This window comes from Epinephelus fuscoguttatus, linkage group LG21 (assembly GCF_011397635.1).
Source record: "Epinephelus fuscoguttatus linkage group LG21, E.fuscoguttatus.final_Chr_v1".
NCBI lineage: Eukaryota > Metazoa > Chordata > Actinopteri > Perciformes > Serranidae > Epinephelus > Epinephelus fuscoguttatus.
In genome coordinates, this window is record NC_064772.1 from 8,002,959 (window position 1) to 8,019,702 (window position 16,744).

General features: G+C 41.3%; 1 protein-coding gene across 6 annotated transcripts in view; it reads left to right on the forward strand.

Annotated features, from left to right (window-relative positions):
* LOC125882244 (gamma-aminobutyric acid receptor subunit rho-3-like) overlaps positions 1–13,365 on the forward strand; it is a 65,859-nt gene extending 52,494 nt beyond the window's left edge. For all 6 annotated transcript variants that reach the window (XM_049566022.1, XM_049566018.1, XM_049566019.1 and 3 more), the window contains 7 exons: positions 2,798–3,021; positions 4,037–4,119; positions 6,733–6,870; positions 9,342–9,494; positions 10,214–10,275; positions 10,701–10,832; positions 12,668–13,365. In XM_049566022.1, the coding sequence (XP_049421979.1) occupies positions 2,798–3,021; positions 4,037–4,119; positions 6,733–6,870; positions 9,342–9,494; positions 10,214–10,275; positions 10,701–10,832; positions 12,668–12,970 (1,095 nt within the window). In that variant the 3' untranslated portion in view covers positions 12,971–13,365. The remainder of the gene's footprint in view (positions 1–2,797; positions 3,022–4,036; positions 4,120–6,732; positions 6,871–9,341; positions 9,495–10,213; positions 10,276–10,700; positions 10,833–12,667) is intronic.
* The last annotated feature ends 3,379 nt before the right edge of the window (positions 13,366–16,744 follow it).

The following is a 16,744-nucleotide window of genomic DNA, read 5'->3' on the forward strand; positions in this document are numbered from 1 at the left end:
TCGATCGGCTCCAAAGAGGTTTTGGCAAACCGTCCGGCGCCTCAGGGGGGGGAAGGCGGCAACTTGCTCACATTGTTTACGGTGGGGGCGGGGAGCTGCTGACGTCAACTGGGGACATTGTCAGGCGGTGGAAGGAATACTTTGAGGAGCTCCTCAATCCCACCAACACGTATTCCAGTGAGGAAACAGAGCCGGGGGTCTCGGGGGTGGGTCGTCCAACTTCTGGGGGAGAAGTCGCCGAGGTAGTGAAGGAACTGCGCGGCAGCGGAACCCCGGCGGTGGACGAGATTCGCCCTGGATACCTCAAGGCTCTGGATGTTGTAAGGCTGTCCTGGCTGACACGCCTCTGCAACATTGCGTGGACATCGGGGGCAGTGCCTCTGGAGTGGCAGACCGGGGTGGTGGTCCCCATCTTCAAGAAAGGGGACCAGAGGGTGTGTTCCAACTACAGGGTGATCACACTCCTCAGCCTATCCGGTAAAGTCTACGCCAGGGTGCTGGAGAAGAGGGTCTGGTTGATAGTTGAACCTCAGATTGAGGAGGAGCAATGTGGTTTTCGTCCCGGACGCGGAACCGTGGACCAGCTCTTTACCCTCACCAGGGTGCTGGAGGGGGCATGGGAGTTCGCCCAACCAGTCCACATGTGTTTTGTGGATTTGGAGAAGGCTTACGACCGTGTCCCCAGGGGCATCCTGTGGGGGGTGCTCCGGGAGTATGGGGTTGGTGGCCCTCTGCTAAGGGCCATCCAGTCCCTGTACCGAAGGAGCACGAGTCTGGTTCGCGTGACCGGCAGTAAGTCGGACCTGTTCCCGGTGAGGGTTGGACTCCGCCAGGGCTGCCCTTTGTCACCGGTTCTGTTCATAACTTTCATGGACAGAATTTCTAGGCGCAGCCGAGTGGTTGAGGGTGTCAGGTTCAGTGACGGGAGGATCTCGTCCCTGCTCTTTGCAGATGAGGTGGTTCTCCTAGCTCCATCGAACAGTGACCTCCAGCTCTCGCTGGGACGGTTCGCAGCTGAGTGTGAAGCGGCTGGAATGAGAATCAGCACCTCCAAGTCTGAGGCCATGGTCCTCAGCCGGAAAAGGGTGGATTGCCCACTCCAGGTCGGGGGGGAGGTCCTGCCTCAGGTGGAGGAGTTTAAGTATCTCGGGATCTTGTTCAGGAGTGAGGGTAGGATGGAGCGGGAGATTGACAGGCGGATTGGGGCGGCATCAGCAGTGATGCAGGCACTTAACCGGTCCGTTGTGGTGAAAAGGGAGCTTAGCCACAAAGCGAAGCTCTCGATTTACCGGTCGATCTACGTTCCAACCCTCACCTATGGTCACAAGCTCAGGGTAGTGACCGAAAGAACGAGATCGCGAGTACAAGCTGCCGAAATGAGTTTCCTCCGCAGGGTGGCTGGGCTCAGCCTTAGGGATAGGGTGAGGAGCTCAGACATCTGGGAGGGACTCGGAGTAGAGCCGCTGCTCCTCCACATTGAGAGGAGCCAGTTGAGGTGGTTCGGGCATCTGGTAAGGATGCCTCCCGGACGCCACTATTGGGAGGTGTTTCGGGCATGTCCAACCGGGAGGAGACCTCGGGGCCGCCCCAGGACACGCTGGAGGGATTACGTCGCCCGGCTGGCCTGGGAACGCCTCGGGGTTCCCTCGGAAGAGCTGACGGAGGTGGCTGGGGAGAGGACTGTCTGGGCTTCTTTGCTGAGGCTGCTGCCCCCGCGACCCGGACCCGGATAAGCGGAGGAAGACGAGTACGAGTACGAGTACGAGTACATTTTGTGCCCACCACCACCACATAATTTGTGTCAATTTCATGTATTTCTGTAAGACTGCGTAGCAATAATTGGTTACAATGATTTATGGTAGAGAAACTTGTCTTTTTTATATATATTCCAGAGACAGCATTAAAAAAAAAAAAAAAAACCACTATCAATAAAACTTTTTTACAAGGGGATGACCTGGCAAATATGTATTTCCACATCTGTCCAAAATCAAATAGAAAGTGAGCAACTACAAAACAAATGAGTCGGGTTAAATAAAAATTATGATGTCCACCTCAGGCTGCTCTGATGTCACTTCCCGTCTGGACTATGACCCCTCAATGGGCTCCACTTTCAACTCAACTGGCCGCTTACTTACAAGTGTTTTATGGAGTTCCTCCAGCTAAGAGAGATAAATGGAGCAGAGGACATTGTCATCATGGCAGCCTCAACTGGAACAGTGAAAATCTGCATGTAGGCTGGATACAGTCAGGCTGCAGAGAAATCCCACCAGTAACATGTTTAATTATGACCATTGCCAGTATCCTTTTTTGGTTTGTGTGCAGTCTGGACATGCATCTTACTGTCCATCGGTTTATACTTACACTTACTTAATTTTCTGGCATTTTATTTTTATTTTTTTTTTTTTTTTTTAAATATTCTTGTGTAGATTTTGGACTTTTTGCACTTTTATCTAATCTTATGACTGACACTGATTTCTGAGCCTTTTCAAGCTCTAATATTCCCAAATAAAAGCAACATTTTATATAAAATTGTTTGTTTTTCTTCACACTCTTTTTACTTTACTCACAAATATTATTAATTTTAGCAGGATAACGTGTTTACAAAACCTTAGATTAAACCCTTTGCTAAATGTGTTTTTCTTTAAGCTTAATTTTTAGCATTATTTCTTGCCTTAAACAAAGCCAAACATACAGAAAAAGAAAGAAAAAAGAAGTCTAGGAAAGAAAATAAGTTCATTAATATAAAAATCAAAACTGAGATGCAAAGCAGTTGTTTCTTTGGTGTTGCATCCTGCAGGACTTTACCATGACTCTGTACCTGCGTCACTACTGGAAAGATGAACGGCTGTCGTTTCCGTCCCGAAACAATCAGAGCAGGACTTTTGACTCGAGGCTCGTGAAGAAGATCTGGGTCCCTGACGTCTTCTTTGTCCACTCCAAACGCTCCTTCATTCATGACACCACCATGGAGAACATCATGCTGCGGGTTTACCCAGATGGAAACATCCTCTACAGTGTCAGGTAGGGGGCACAGTGGAGACGTGCAGTTTTGAATTTCTGAGCTGTTGTTGCCAGTGCTTCATCTGCAGACTTAATTCAACAACCATACAAATTCTAGTGTTTGCTGCAGAAATAGACTTCTGCCATTGAAATACACCAACTTTTTCACAGTCCACTCAAACGAATGTGATCCTGTTCTCTCCAGTATATGGCTGCAGATTTGTTGTTTTGGAAGTGTAACTGCGGAGTTACACAGACACACCACCACACAACTATAAATGCTCACACTGGCATAGGCCACGTGTGTAGGCTACGGCACAGGGTCTGCTGCACAAGTGTAAATCCTGCTTAAGGCTGACAGGAATGACATCAGTTTTGCAGGAATTTGGTCATAAACCAAAGTACCAGCATTGCACTTTTCTGCAAACCACGGATGTGTTACATTTGTACGTTTGACATGTATTAACATTTCTAAAGTGAAGTACTTAAGATTACATCATCAGGAGGTGGAGGGAATGGTGGATGGTGTAAGACTAAGGGGTGATGGCTGGTAAGCAGCACACAGCAGCAGACCACCGTTAGAACCAACAAACAACCAAAGCAATTATTTTTTAACGAGAGAATGGCACATTTCCATCTGTGGCTGTGGTGACCAAACAGGATATTTGAAGTCAAAACATGATGTTTCCCAGACCCTAAGCAAGTGTTTTTTGTGCTAAACGTAACCACATGTTAACCATTGCATTGTCACACATAAAACTGAAAACTGAAAACATAAGGAAACATAAAGCTTCAGTGTATCTGCTGCATACATGATGTACAAATGTTATATGTCTGTGTTTTGCAGAAATGTACAGTGTCATCATTTACTTTGGAGACTGGGTTGGCTAATAAAGGCAACTGAAATGTAAAAATTACAAGTATGAGATAGAGGTGAAGCTCAGGTTTCCTTGGCAACAGCAGGAGACATCTATATATCCAGGACATGATGAATGTAACTGTAGTGAAAGCTTATATTGTTTTTCGGGTGTTTCAGGGTCACAGTAACGGCGCTCTGCTCGATGGACTTCAGCAGCTTCCCTCTGGACACACAGAACTGCTCACTGGAGCTGGAGAGCTGTGAGGGGCACACACACGCACACAGTATATGCTGCACTTCCCCTTGTCTTCTTACATCATGAGGTGGTACATGCAACAGCTAAACAACAATATAAACAGTGGTGGAATATGACAACGTACATTTACTGTACTACATTTACAAGTACTGTACTGAAGTACAGTTTTGAGGTACCTACACTTTACTTGAGTATTTCCATTTTCTGCTACTTAATACATCTACTACACTATATTTTCCGTCCACTGATTCCACCAATATATTATGACAAAATAATATAGATTAATATTAAACTTTATTGGTTCCTAGAAGAAAATACATAGCAATTTAAAGTAGCTCCATCTGTACCGGCTGGTACATTAAAGTCCATTTATTCATCTATTTTCATCTGCTAATCTGGGACCGGGTTGGGGGGCAGCAGGCCAAGCAAAGCATGCCAGACGTCCCTCTCCCCAGCAATACTTTCCAGCTCCTCCTGGGGGACCCCAAGGTGTTCCCAGGCTAGATGAGATATGTAGTCCCTCCAGCGTGTTCTTGATCTGCTCTGGTGTCTCCTAACAGGAGGTGCCCAGGAGGCATTCTGATCAGTTGCAAGAACCACCTCAACTGACCCCTTTCGATGCAAAGGAGCAGCGGTGGATGACCAAGCTCTTTAACCTATCTCTAAGGCTCAGCCCAGCCACCCCACAAAGGAAACTCATTTTGGCCACTTGTATCCGTGATCTCATTCTTTCGGTAACTACCTAGAGCTCATGACCATAGGTGAGGGTTGGGACATAGATGGACCACTAAATGGAAAGTTTTGCCCAAACCTGACCCCTTCCTTACCTCGGCTGTGCCTTGAGATCCTGTCCATGATTATCACAAACAGGATCAGTGACGGGGGGAAAACCCTGTCGAAGGCTAACACCCACCAAGAATGTGTTTTACTTCACACCAAGTATGTGGACGCAGCTCTCACTTTGGTCATACAGGGACCAGACGGCTCATAGCAGCAACCCTGGTACCCCATAATCTCGCAGTGCCCCCCACAAGACCAAGGGACGCAGTCATAGGCCTTCTCCAAGTCCACAAAGCACATATAGACTGGATGAACAAACTCCTACGACCCCTCCAGCAGCCTCACAAGGGTAAAGAGCTGGTCCACTCTTCCATAGCCAGGACAGAATCCACATTGCTCCTCCTGAATCCGAGGTGCAACAATTTGTCGGAGCCTCCTTTCCAGCACCCTGAAGTAAACTTTACCCGGGAGGCTGAGCAGTGTGATACCCCAGTGATCGGAGCACACCCCCCTTTTTTGAAATTGGGGACCACCACCTCTGTCTGCCACTCCACAGGCACAGTACCTGACCTCCACTCGATGCCGAAAAGGCGTGTCAGCCAAGGCAGCCCAACAATGTCTGGAGCCTTCAGCACATCAGTGTCAGTCTCATCCACACCCAGCATCTTGACACTGGGGAACTTTTTGACCATCTCAGCAACCTCTGCCAGGGATATGGACGAGAGTTCCCCTGAGTCTTAAGGCTCTTCCTCCTCCACTGTGGACATGACAGCAGGGTTCAGGAGTTTGTCAGAGTGCTCCTTCCACTGCTCAATGATATCCGCCCACTTGGATTCCATGTCGCCAACCTCCCCCTGGAGGTTTGAGACATGGGTTTACCAGGTCTGTCCATCAGCCTCCCCTGCCATCTGATTCAACTCACCACCAGGTGGTGATCAGTTGACAGCTCTGCACCTCTTTTCACCCTAGTGTCCAAGACACACGGAGCAGATCTGATGATACGACCATAAAGTTGATCATCGATCTTTGGCCTCAGTGTTCTGGTACTAGGTACACTTATGAACATCCCTGTGCTTGAACATGGTGTTCATTATGGCCAATCCATGACTAGCACAGAAGTCCAATAACAAAACACCACTTGTGTTCAGATCAGGCAGGCTGTTCCTCCCAATCACCCCCCCTCCAGGCATCTCTGTCTATGCCCATGTGAGCATTGAAGTCCCCCAGAAGTTCTATGGAGTCCCTAGCCAGAAACTTATCATTATTATTATTATTATTATTATATAAAATTGATTATAATATCACTATAGGTGATGAGACAAAAAGTATTTTGGTTTCCGTTTGTAGCCCCAGTGGTTTTGACCAGGGGAAATTCAAATTCAGTCTCAGAGCACTCTATGTCTAATGACAAGTTAGCTTTCAAGTTAGCCCACAAATTAGCTTTTTCAAAACCTACGTTCATGTGCAGATATCTGTTTGTAGAGACTTCCCAAAATGGCCGGTGCATGTAAGAGAAAGTCTTGGCTCAGATATCTGCTGGCTACTACTAATAATATTGGTAGTATATTATTCTGGAATGGGCCATTCTGCATAATGAGTACTTGTACTTTTTTCACTTGAAGTATTTTTGACTCCAAGTATTTCTGCACTGTGGTACTGCTGCTTTTACTAAGGTAAAAGATCTGATAACTTCCTCCACCTCTGAAAATAAGGAAATGGCAGGATAAACTGAGACGACTGCCAACATCCTTTCTCTTTTCTCAGCTCTCATGTTCCCTCTATTTTCCATGACACTGAACACCTCCCTCTCTCTCTGTCTCTTGCTCTCTCTCTTCAGATGCATATAATGAGAACGACCTGATGCTTTACTGGAAGAATGGGAACGACTCTCTGAGGACGGATGAGATCGTCTTGTCTCAGTTCTTCATTGAGCATTTCCAAGCCTCTAGTGGCCTGGCTTTCTACAGCAGCACAGGTCTGTGTGTGTGTGTGTGTGTGTGTGTGTGTGTGTGTTGTAGTGTAATACCCCACATTCACAGTGAAAGGGCTGAGAGGTTTCTGTTTTCAAAGGGATGCAGAAAGTGGTTCACTACTGAAAGTACAATGCAGTGTGATGTAAGAGGCATCATACTTGTTTATAGTCATTGGCCAAAAGTATGTGGACACTTCTGTCTACAAACCTTTGTGTTCTAGCGAAGGTAAATATGAATGCGACAGCATACGGAGATATATCAGACCAGTGGTTAGCCCTCATTATAAGGTGACACAACAACATAAACAGTGGTGCAATGTAACTAAGTAAATTTACTCAAGTACTGTACTTAAGTACAGTTTTAAGATACTTGTATTTTACTTGAGTGTTTCCATTTTATGCTACTACATATCTTTTATAACCTAAATTACTTTGCAGATTAAGATTATTGTGGCTCAATCTACCCAGCAGTATATGAAGTCATTAAAATGATCTTGACCTTCACCAGCCGTAACATTAAAGTGATGAACACATCAATGCATCAATAATTAAAATCCAGAAATATAATATACATTATTCTGATACAGGTCATTTTGCAATACGAGTATTTTTACTTCTGCTATTTGAAGTATATTTGATGCTTATACTTTGCCTACAAAATGACCATTTGTGAATGTTGAACAGACTGCACGGTGAATGGAAATTTGAAAAAAAGGAAACATTTTTCATAAATTGAATATATATCAAATTTTTCATAAATTGAATATATATCAAAACACATGTTTACAAACTCTCACACATCTCGTGCAGGAAAAATCCAGGTCTCAATCATCAAGTACTTCCCAAATACATGCATTTTCACTTAAACATTACAATAGCCCCTTTTACACTGCCTGTTCAAGGTGGGAATATCGCGCCATTATTCGGCCTCGCAGTTCTGTATTAAAGGTATGATTATGGAATGGAGGGACACAGTTGTCTCGCTTCTGGGCCGGGATTGGAGGTAGTAACAGTGCCGAAATGATGTCTGGATAAAAGGGACAGCCGGCAGGAAGAGATCATGGGTGTGATGATTTGACAACGTGTTATGCATGCAACCCACTGTGGGAGGTTTAAAAAGTAGCTGCTAGCAGCAACTCAAAAAAGAAGAACAGTGGCCGAAAATGTACGCAAATTGGGAAAACAATGAGGTCAGATTGTTTTACATTGTAGTGTTCCTATTTGTACTTTAGTAAAAGATCTAAATTCCACCTCTGCCGAGGTAAAAAAAAAAAAAAAAACAGTTCTACTTCAAGAAGATATAGTTTTCATACATTCCTTTACAGACTCCTCAAAATCCCACACACAGCATTCAAAATAATCAACCTCCCCACCCCCAGCCTGTCAGAAGCAAATGAACTTGCCATCACACGCCTAGCACGTGCAATAGTAAACAGCCTCGACCACCCCCTGAACCAATTTTTCATACTTCTCCTATCTGAACGCAGATACAGGGTACTGGACTGGAAAAAAACCCATTTTAAAAGAAGTTTTGTCCCCTCAGCCATCACAGCCCTAAACAAAAAAAGTAGATTTAATATTTCACCCCTGTACACTGTCTATGTCATGTTTATGTTTATATGGTTTTCTGTGGTATGTGTGGGAGAGGGGTATTTGTTATTTGTTATCTGGGGAATATGTGGGAAGAGGGTCTGTTATCTGTTATATGTTTGTGTATGCTGCCCTGAAACCAACCTGACTGATGATGTGTGAAAACAATTATCCCCTGGGTACACTGAAGAACCTAACCTAACCTTAATATTTGCTTTTAACTTAAAAAATGACTGTACACTTTTAGCACTAAAGGCCTCAGAAAAGTATACGGATCAAACAAGGAAATATATGTCACTCTCTGGTTCACCTAGTAAGAAAACATAGACAGATGTAGGTTCAAGATGGTTTTCTAGATTGTTTCCAGTCAAAAAGGTTGTGAAAAATTATACTAAGTGACAAGTGTTCCATCCAACTTTGTGTCAGTAGTTTGTTTGACCCTTTGTGCTCCCAAATCTCTGCAGCCAGTTTCAAACATCTGGTGGAAAGTCTGAAACCAGAAGAGTGGAGGCTCTCTCTCCCTCTGTGAATCATGTTGTCACATGGATTGGCTTTACTTTAATTTTGTTATGTTGATCTGTTTTGTACACACGACATCTATTGCATGTCTGTTCATCGTCCTGGAAGAGGGGTCCCTCCTCAGTTGCTCTCCTGAGGGTTCTTCCATTTTTTCCCCGTTAGTTTTTTTTTGTGTGGAGTTTTTCCTTATCTGCAGTGAGGGTCAAAGAACAGAGGGTGTTGTGTGTTGGAAAGAACCCGGGGCAAATTGTAATTCGTTTTGAGCCTCATAAGTAAAACTGAACTGACCTGAGTTGAATGTTATAGCAGCAAACTAATGAAGGTGATTTCAACAATAAGCGCCTCCCCGTTTGTCTGTCTGTCAGGTTGGTACAATCGTCTGTTCATTAACTTCATCCTGCGGAGGCACATCTTCTTCTTCATGCTGCAGACATACTTCCCCACCATGCTGATGGTCGTCCTGTCCTGGGTCTCCTTCTGGATCGACAGGAGGGCTGTTCCTGCGCGTGTCTCTCTGGGTAACACCAAACTTTCATATTAACATGAACCAAAAAAGTATGAACCCTAAAATTTCATCATTTACTTTACAGGGACCAGCTTTTTGTGGGAGGAGAAAACCGTGACTTTGTGAACATATTTTTATTGTTGGGACACACAGCAGGTGCACTTATACAGTAAATATTTCATTTATATACTGAATGAAAACCAATCTGTGTTAAGTACAAGTTATTCATTTTTTCAGTTACACAAGGATCTATAATAGATTTAAAAGTCAAGACAATGACAAGACAATGTTGAATTAAGTGTTTTTTCCTTAACAAAATACATTACCACTCTGGTTTTATTCCTTCTGCTTTATATCCGCTGCGCCAGAAAAAAATCGTACTACTAATCTAAGTGAACAAAATAGTATAAAATTAAGATTTTAGAAGGTTGAAAAGTCTATTTCTGACTCTAAAATAAAAAAAACATAATATAAAAATTGAATTAAAATAGTTCAAGAGAATGTATCGTGTTTGTCAGTAAAAGTCATTCTTCTTTGTCTTTGAATGTTGATGTAAATGACATCTACCCTTCACATTAATTATATAAATATATAATTATATAAACCTATAAACCTTCCTACAACATGAAGTATTGACACTGAGCACTGAAGGCTTATCTGGCTTCAGTATCTACCAACACTTAACAAAGATTTGTTGTAATGTAAAATCACCTGTGCTCTCTCCTCCTGCAGGTATAACCACAGTACTTACCATGTCCACCATCATCACTGGAGTGTCCTCCTCTATGCCTCAGGTGACAGCTGGGTTTGCTTTGGTTGAATGGTGATACGGTTGGAGGGTTTAGTTCGGTAGAAAGAAAATAGTTTCCAATTTAAATTGAGACATTGCTGTGGAGTTTTTCAATTGTATTTTTTTGGCACTTTGAGCACCACAAGCCAAGTGCCATCTAGTTCCATTATACTGAAGAGAAGGCAGACATCTCTACAGCCGATATCTCCAACACTTTGTAACTCACACCAAAATAATCTAAATTGATAAATAGCACTACAGGTACTATGCTGTCAATTTATAAAATGCTGGATTTTTAAAGGTGCAAAATCCTGCACAATATTTGCTTCCTTTTTCAGTGATTATTGTGAATATGAACAGAATAACTCAGTTAGCTGTATATGATTTTTTTTTTCTGTGCGTGACTGTGTGTGTGTCTCTGTTGTCCAGGTATCGTACGTGAAAGCAGTGGACATCTACCTGTGGACCAGCTTCCTGTTTGTCTTCCTGTCTGTAATTGAATATGCGGCAGTAAACTACTGCACCACTCTGGAGGAGATGAGGAAGATGAAGAGATGGAAGGTCAGAAGCACAGGGGACCAAAGGGGAAATTATTACAGCACCAACACTGATGGGGATAACATATTTAACTTAATGTCTCCCTCTAGTGATAAAATAGAGACATTACAGTCTGGCATTTTCTACAAGAGATGGAACATTTTTCAGGGGTGGAATGTTACCACATTATAGTACATTAACTCTAGTTGCAGGTATCTGTACTTTATTTGAGTAATTCCATGACACTTGACTTCTACTCCACTGCATTTATCTAACAGCTGCAGTTACTAGATATTTTATAAATTAAGATTTTACATAGATAACATATCTAGAACTATGAAGAAAAATACCATGATGCATTATAAAATATGAATATGAACAGTTTCTGAAAATTGAGTTGAAAGGTCCAGTGTGTTAGATTTAGGGGGGTTTAGTAGCATCTAACAGTGAGGACTGCAGATAACAACCAGCTGAAACTTCTCCTGGTTAGAATTCCTTCAGTGTTCATTGTTCAGGAGGTTTTTACCGGGAACTGAATTATCCACAGAGGTCTCTTCCTCTCAAAAACAAGTGATTAAAGACAATAAAACACTGGGTAAAGCTGTTTCACGTCACAAATCAGTGTTTCCTCTACACTGCTTGGCATGTGGGAGACGGGTCACTAGCGCAGCACCTGCTAAGGTGTGCTCATCCTATTTTCTGATCCCAATGTTCAGGAGTTTTATAGCGGGAGCCCAATTATCCGCAGAGGTCTCCTCTCCAAAAGAAACAGACCTGGTGATCTAATCCAGTAAAAACACTGAATAAAACATTAAAAAAGTATGTTTTTCCAACGCTGCTTGCAGGGAGGGGCTTCTAACCAAGGTGGCTGATGCGAAAACGAGAAGACACAAAAATGTGAATGTCCCTATTTAGAACCAGTGTTTGGTTTGTCCACTCTGGGCTACTGCAGAAACATGATGATGCAACATGGGGGACTCCATGGATGAGGATCTGCTCCCTATGTAGATAGAAACAGCCCATTCAAAGATAATGAAAACATAACACCATTCTGTTTTTCAGGTGATTCTACACTAAAGAAAACATACTTGTTATATTACATTCAGTATCCCCCTAAATCCTGCACACAGGACCTTTAAATTATATATATTTTTAAATTTTATTTTCAGATTTTTTTAGTTTTATATTCAGAACACATATAAACAACCTTAGACAGACTAAAACTTCATAATAAATAAATAAATAAATAAATAAATAAATAAATAAGTAAAGATAAAAGCTATCAGACACATAAATGTATTAATTACCTGTTTAGTAAATTGTCAAAACTGTCAGCCATTGCTTCATATTAGATTTATGATTTTTCACATTTAAAAACACAAACAAAAACAGAACAAGAATAACAAATTAACTGAACAGTAAACATATTGCAAACTCTCAATATACAAGTTCTCATATGCAATATTAAAGATTTACACACCAAAAAATATTAAGAAGTATACTCTTATATTAACCTACCCCTTTGCCATTACTTAAACAGTTTACACAGTATTTGACATATATGCAACTCACATTTTTTTATGTACCACCCAAAATCCTAATTACAGATTAAAGGTTTCAGCTTCTCAAATGTGGGTTTTTTTTTTTTTTTTTTGGTCTTAAATGACAGTAAACTTAATCATTCTAATGTTAGGACTGTTGATCAGACTTCTGATCCAGTATTTGTGTGAAAATATTGATTACTTTAAAGTCCAAATTTCATCTAAGAATGCGTTGATGTATGTTTGAGAGTGTAACCGAAATATAAACAAGACATAGTATGATCTATGGGCTGATGTTCTGAATGCTTACTGTTCTAGATCCCATCCACCTTCAACGCCAGCCAGGCGATGGCCTTTGATGGCTGTTTCCATGACAACGACATTGAGCTGACTCCTTTCTCCCGCATGGCACCCACCATGACCTCTGACCCCCTCGCCACGCCAGACCAGGCCCCAGACATCCGGCCCACAGAGGGGACTCGCCTCCGCCGGCAGCGGTCCGTGCGTGAAAATGTGGACCTGTTTGTCAACAACAGCTACATGATTGACTCGTACTCCCGTCTGGCCTTCCCTCTGTCCTACCTGCTCTTCAACACCATCTACTGGAGCCTGTACTCCTGATCCACCACTGCACTCTCTCCAAGAACCCTGGTGCACTTTAACAGAGTCGAGTTGTGTCAGAGAGCATGCTGGGGGATTCCTCCTCTCCACAGGACTCCACATGCACTTCAGTGAATGAACTCTCGATCGCAGGAGCCCCTTCAGCTCTGGCTACATCAGTAATCATGTTCTTTACAGGAGAAGATAAAAGCACTCCAGCTCCTCAGAGTAGGAACTCTTAATTCCGCACAGTTTCACCCCGACATCTGCCTCACGAGAGCAGGTTGAATCCAGAGACTTGGAAGTTAATGGATCTTAATTTGTTTTGTTTTTTTTTTTATTAAGCTGTACATGTGACTCTTATCTTGTAATACTCAAAGGTCTGGTTTCGAAAGGTTATTTCACTTCTTAGCTACAGGGAGATTGAAGTTATGTAAAAATGTTCTCTTTTTATTGTTGAAAAACATCCTTTGCTTTTTGATGAATAATATGAGCCAACCAATCAACCAATGAACATGTACTTACATTTTTTTTTTCTCATTAAATTTTCATCTTGTTCATGAACATTGAGAAGTGAATTTATGTGTACTGCAGGGTGATGTTGTATTTTTTAATGAATTTGGGAGTACAGTTGAAATTTAACATATGGTGGCTATTTCATAAGCCTCATTAAGTCTTTTTATACCCTTTACATGTATATTTCAATACATTTCAATAGACAAAATAATCATCCATCCATATTTTAAAATCCTGGCAGCCCTGGTAGCCTAAATCAGATATTTTAATTTTTAGTTTATAATTAAAAACATACACATTGCTAGCACATGGTGGGCATTTTTGAGCTGAATCAAGTATCATGTAACATTTCACTACTTATAGGCCTCAAACATAATAATGAAATGCTTTGAAACAGTATTTAGACCTGTATGTTGCGATATAAAATTAGTATAACTGAGCAGTAAACACAATAAATGAAATCTAAAAAAAAAAAAAAAAAAGATTTAGGAAGTTTGCAATAAAGACTAACACCAACTGTGTTTCTTTCCTGAATCTAGTATTCCTGGCTATTTTTGTTGACGACTTGTAGAGCAACAAAATAAAATTAGCAGCTTTCATCCCGCAATATTTTCCTATCAGAGTAGAAAAGACTGTGAAACAGCATTGAGATCTTTATATTGGAAAATAAAAAATAAATGAACAATGAACTGCTTAAATGAAATATGAAAAATTCTAATAATTTTAGAAAATATGGGATATTTTCAATTTATTTTCAACTTTTTTCAAGGGTAGTGATCTGGGGTGTGTTTGGGGACATCAGTATTTCTAAGATCCTGGCATCAGCTTGAAAGTGTACGGAATAATAATAAATAGAATAAAATAAAATTAAAAAAGAGTTAGTGAGCTGATTCTCTACATTTTTAGAATCATGTTTGAATTTGACTATTTAGGACAACACAATTATTAAGTTTTCCAAAGTAGTTGTAAAGCATTTTCCATTTTCATAGCGGGTAATTTAATCAATAACTGGATTAAAAAATCTAATTTTAGATAAATTGGGACAGTTAAGGTCAAAATATCCAGTGGGTGTTGGGAAATAAGTTTCCAGTCTCATGACCTCAGCATTTCTAAAAACAATCCTGTCATCAGCCCTGATGTACTGTCATTAAAATACATTTATCATCTTTGAATTTATGGGGAAGTTTAAAATGGCTAACACGTGGTGGGTTTCCTGTCAAAATTCCCAGTGGGTGGTGGGAGTGTCGCTGGCGGTCTCTTGACTTCAGTATTTCTAAAATGCTGTCAAAAAAAATATCCAAAATATTAATAAAATAATATAAGTGTTTAGTCCTACTGAAACAGTTGTGCAGTTTCTATGGCAACGACAGAGCGTGAACACGGTCGGGAAAGTAACGTTAACAGGCGGCTTTTGTGGAAGCAAATGCAGAGACAGTCCCGCAAACACACCGTCAGAAATCAAGCTTGACTTCAACGCAGCAGGAGGGCAGGTGACAGGTGAGTTCCTGAAACGCTACTATGAAAAACAACTCGGACACAGCCCGTTTTTTTCAACAGAAGGTTGATTTATTAAACATAACGTTAGCTTTAGCTTGTCGTAACCGCTACCGTTATTCTATTTGTGGACGTTAAGTAGCTAATGGTAACGTTAGGTAGCTAGTGGTTAGCATGATCAGAGGCTCCGTTAGCTGCTGCTTTTCGCCTGAAATGCCGTCTGTATTCCGGAAGATCGCATGTCAGCAGCTCTGTTAACTTCACTTACATTTGCAGAAGTGTTTTTAATTTCATCTTATTTTTTTCTGATAAAGTAACAAAGTCATAACCTTCACACAAATTGTCAACCTAGAGGACTGTCATAACCTTAACAGGTTATGACCTTAACCTTAGCTAACGTTACTCCGGGCACCTGAATGGTAACGTTAGGTTAAAACAAGCCAGACCTAACTTTTATTTTAAATACATTGGTATTTGTTAGTTTGCAGAAGTTGTACTGCAAAACTCTTACTGAAATTCCTCATTTTGGTCGTTTTTAATGTGGGGAAGTTGACTGTGTGAAAGTCAACCTAACGTTAGCTAACGTTAACTGTTAAGGCTGTAGCATGCAAAGTTTGTTAGCCCGATGCTTGGGGAATTTAGCCGTTAATGTCAGTTTGTAACTGTTACTCTATCAGGAAAGTTGTTGGCAGACCAGAAATTAATAAGAAGTGAATGATTTTTCCTTATCAACTATTCAAGTGTCAGACTTTGTCTGTCATTTAATTTAGCAGGCTAACTGCCATTAACGTTAATTCAATGTGTTATTGATGTGAAGTGGTGTAAATTCATGTGCAGAATCCCAGGAAGGCAAAGTAAGATGTAAATGATAGAAGGTCAAGTAAGTCTGCATACATACAAAGTGTATAATTACATGGATATACTGTATTTGTGGATGTAGCTAAGTACATTTATTTAAATACTGTACTTAAAGGGATAGATCACTCCTTTTGTATTGGGTTTTTTCCAACCATCCTCAGGTATTATTGTAGAGGTCAGTCAGCACGCCCTCAGTTTGGATAAAGAGGCTGGAGTTCAACACAGATGCTGAGCATTGTTATGCTGTGGATGGCGGTCAGCAACAGAACATAATTTAGCCATCTAAAAAAAATCTATTTCAGTTTCAGAAAGCAGTATTTTTGCTGCTTTACAGTTGCGAAAGAGCTTCAGTTCCACATGTATGCTTTCATCATGGCCACCAGACTCCATCAACAAAAACAGTATTTTTGTAGCAATGTTAAATCACTGTTTTTCTCAGTGGAGTCTGGCTTTGAAGAGAGCTATGTAACAGATTAATTTTCCCATGTGAAATAATAACTATCTGACATCAAGGTGAAGCAGTGAAAATACTCTAAATATAGCATACACTTAAACTGATACTGATTGTTGTTTTTAGGTCGGACTTTGTTAGGTGGCTAAAATATGTTTTGTTGCTGACCCATCCACAGCAGGACACTGCTTAGCTTCCTTGTTGGACTCCACTGGGCTTCTTTAAGCTGGGGGTGCACCTACCGCCATCTAATGTATGTAATATCCTGTCTATTGATAACTACCCCATATATCCCCACTTAAACAAAACTGAACAGAGTCAGAAAATGTTTGTCTGCTGAATATTTCTGCTGAATAAATAATGTAAAAGATTATAAAAACTATTGCAGAGTAATTTTATAGTGTTTTTAATTGCCCAGTGGTCTTGCCTCTGGTCACCACATGCTCTCTCTGTGGCATACAGGTGCTTTCTTTTTA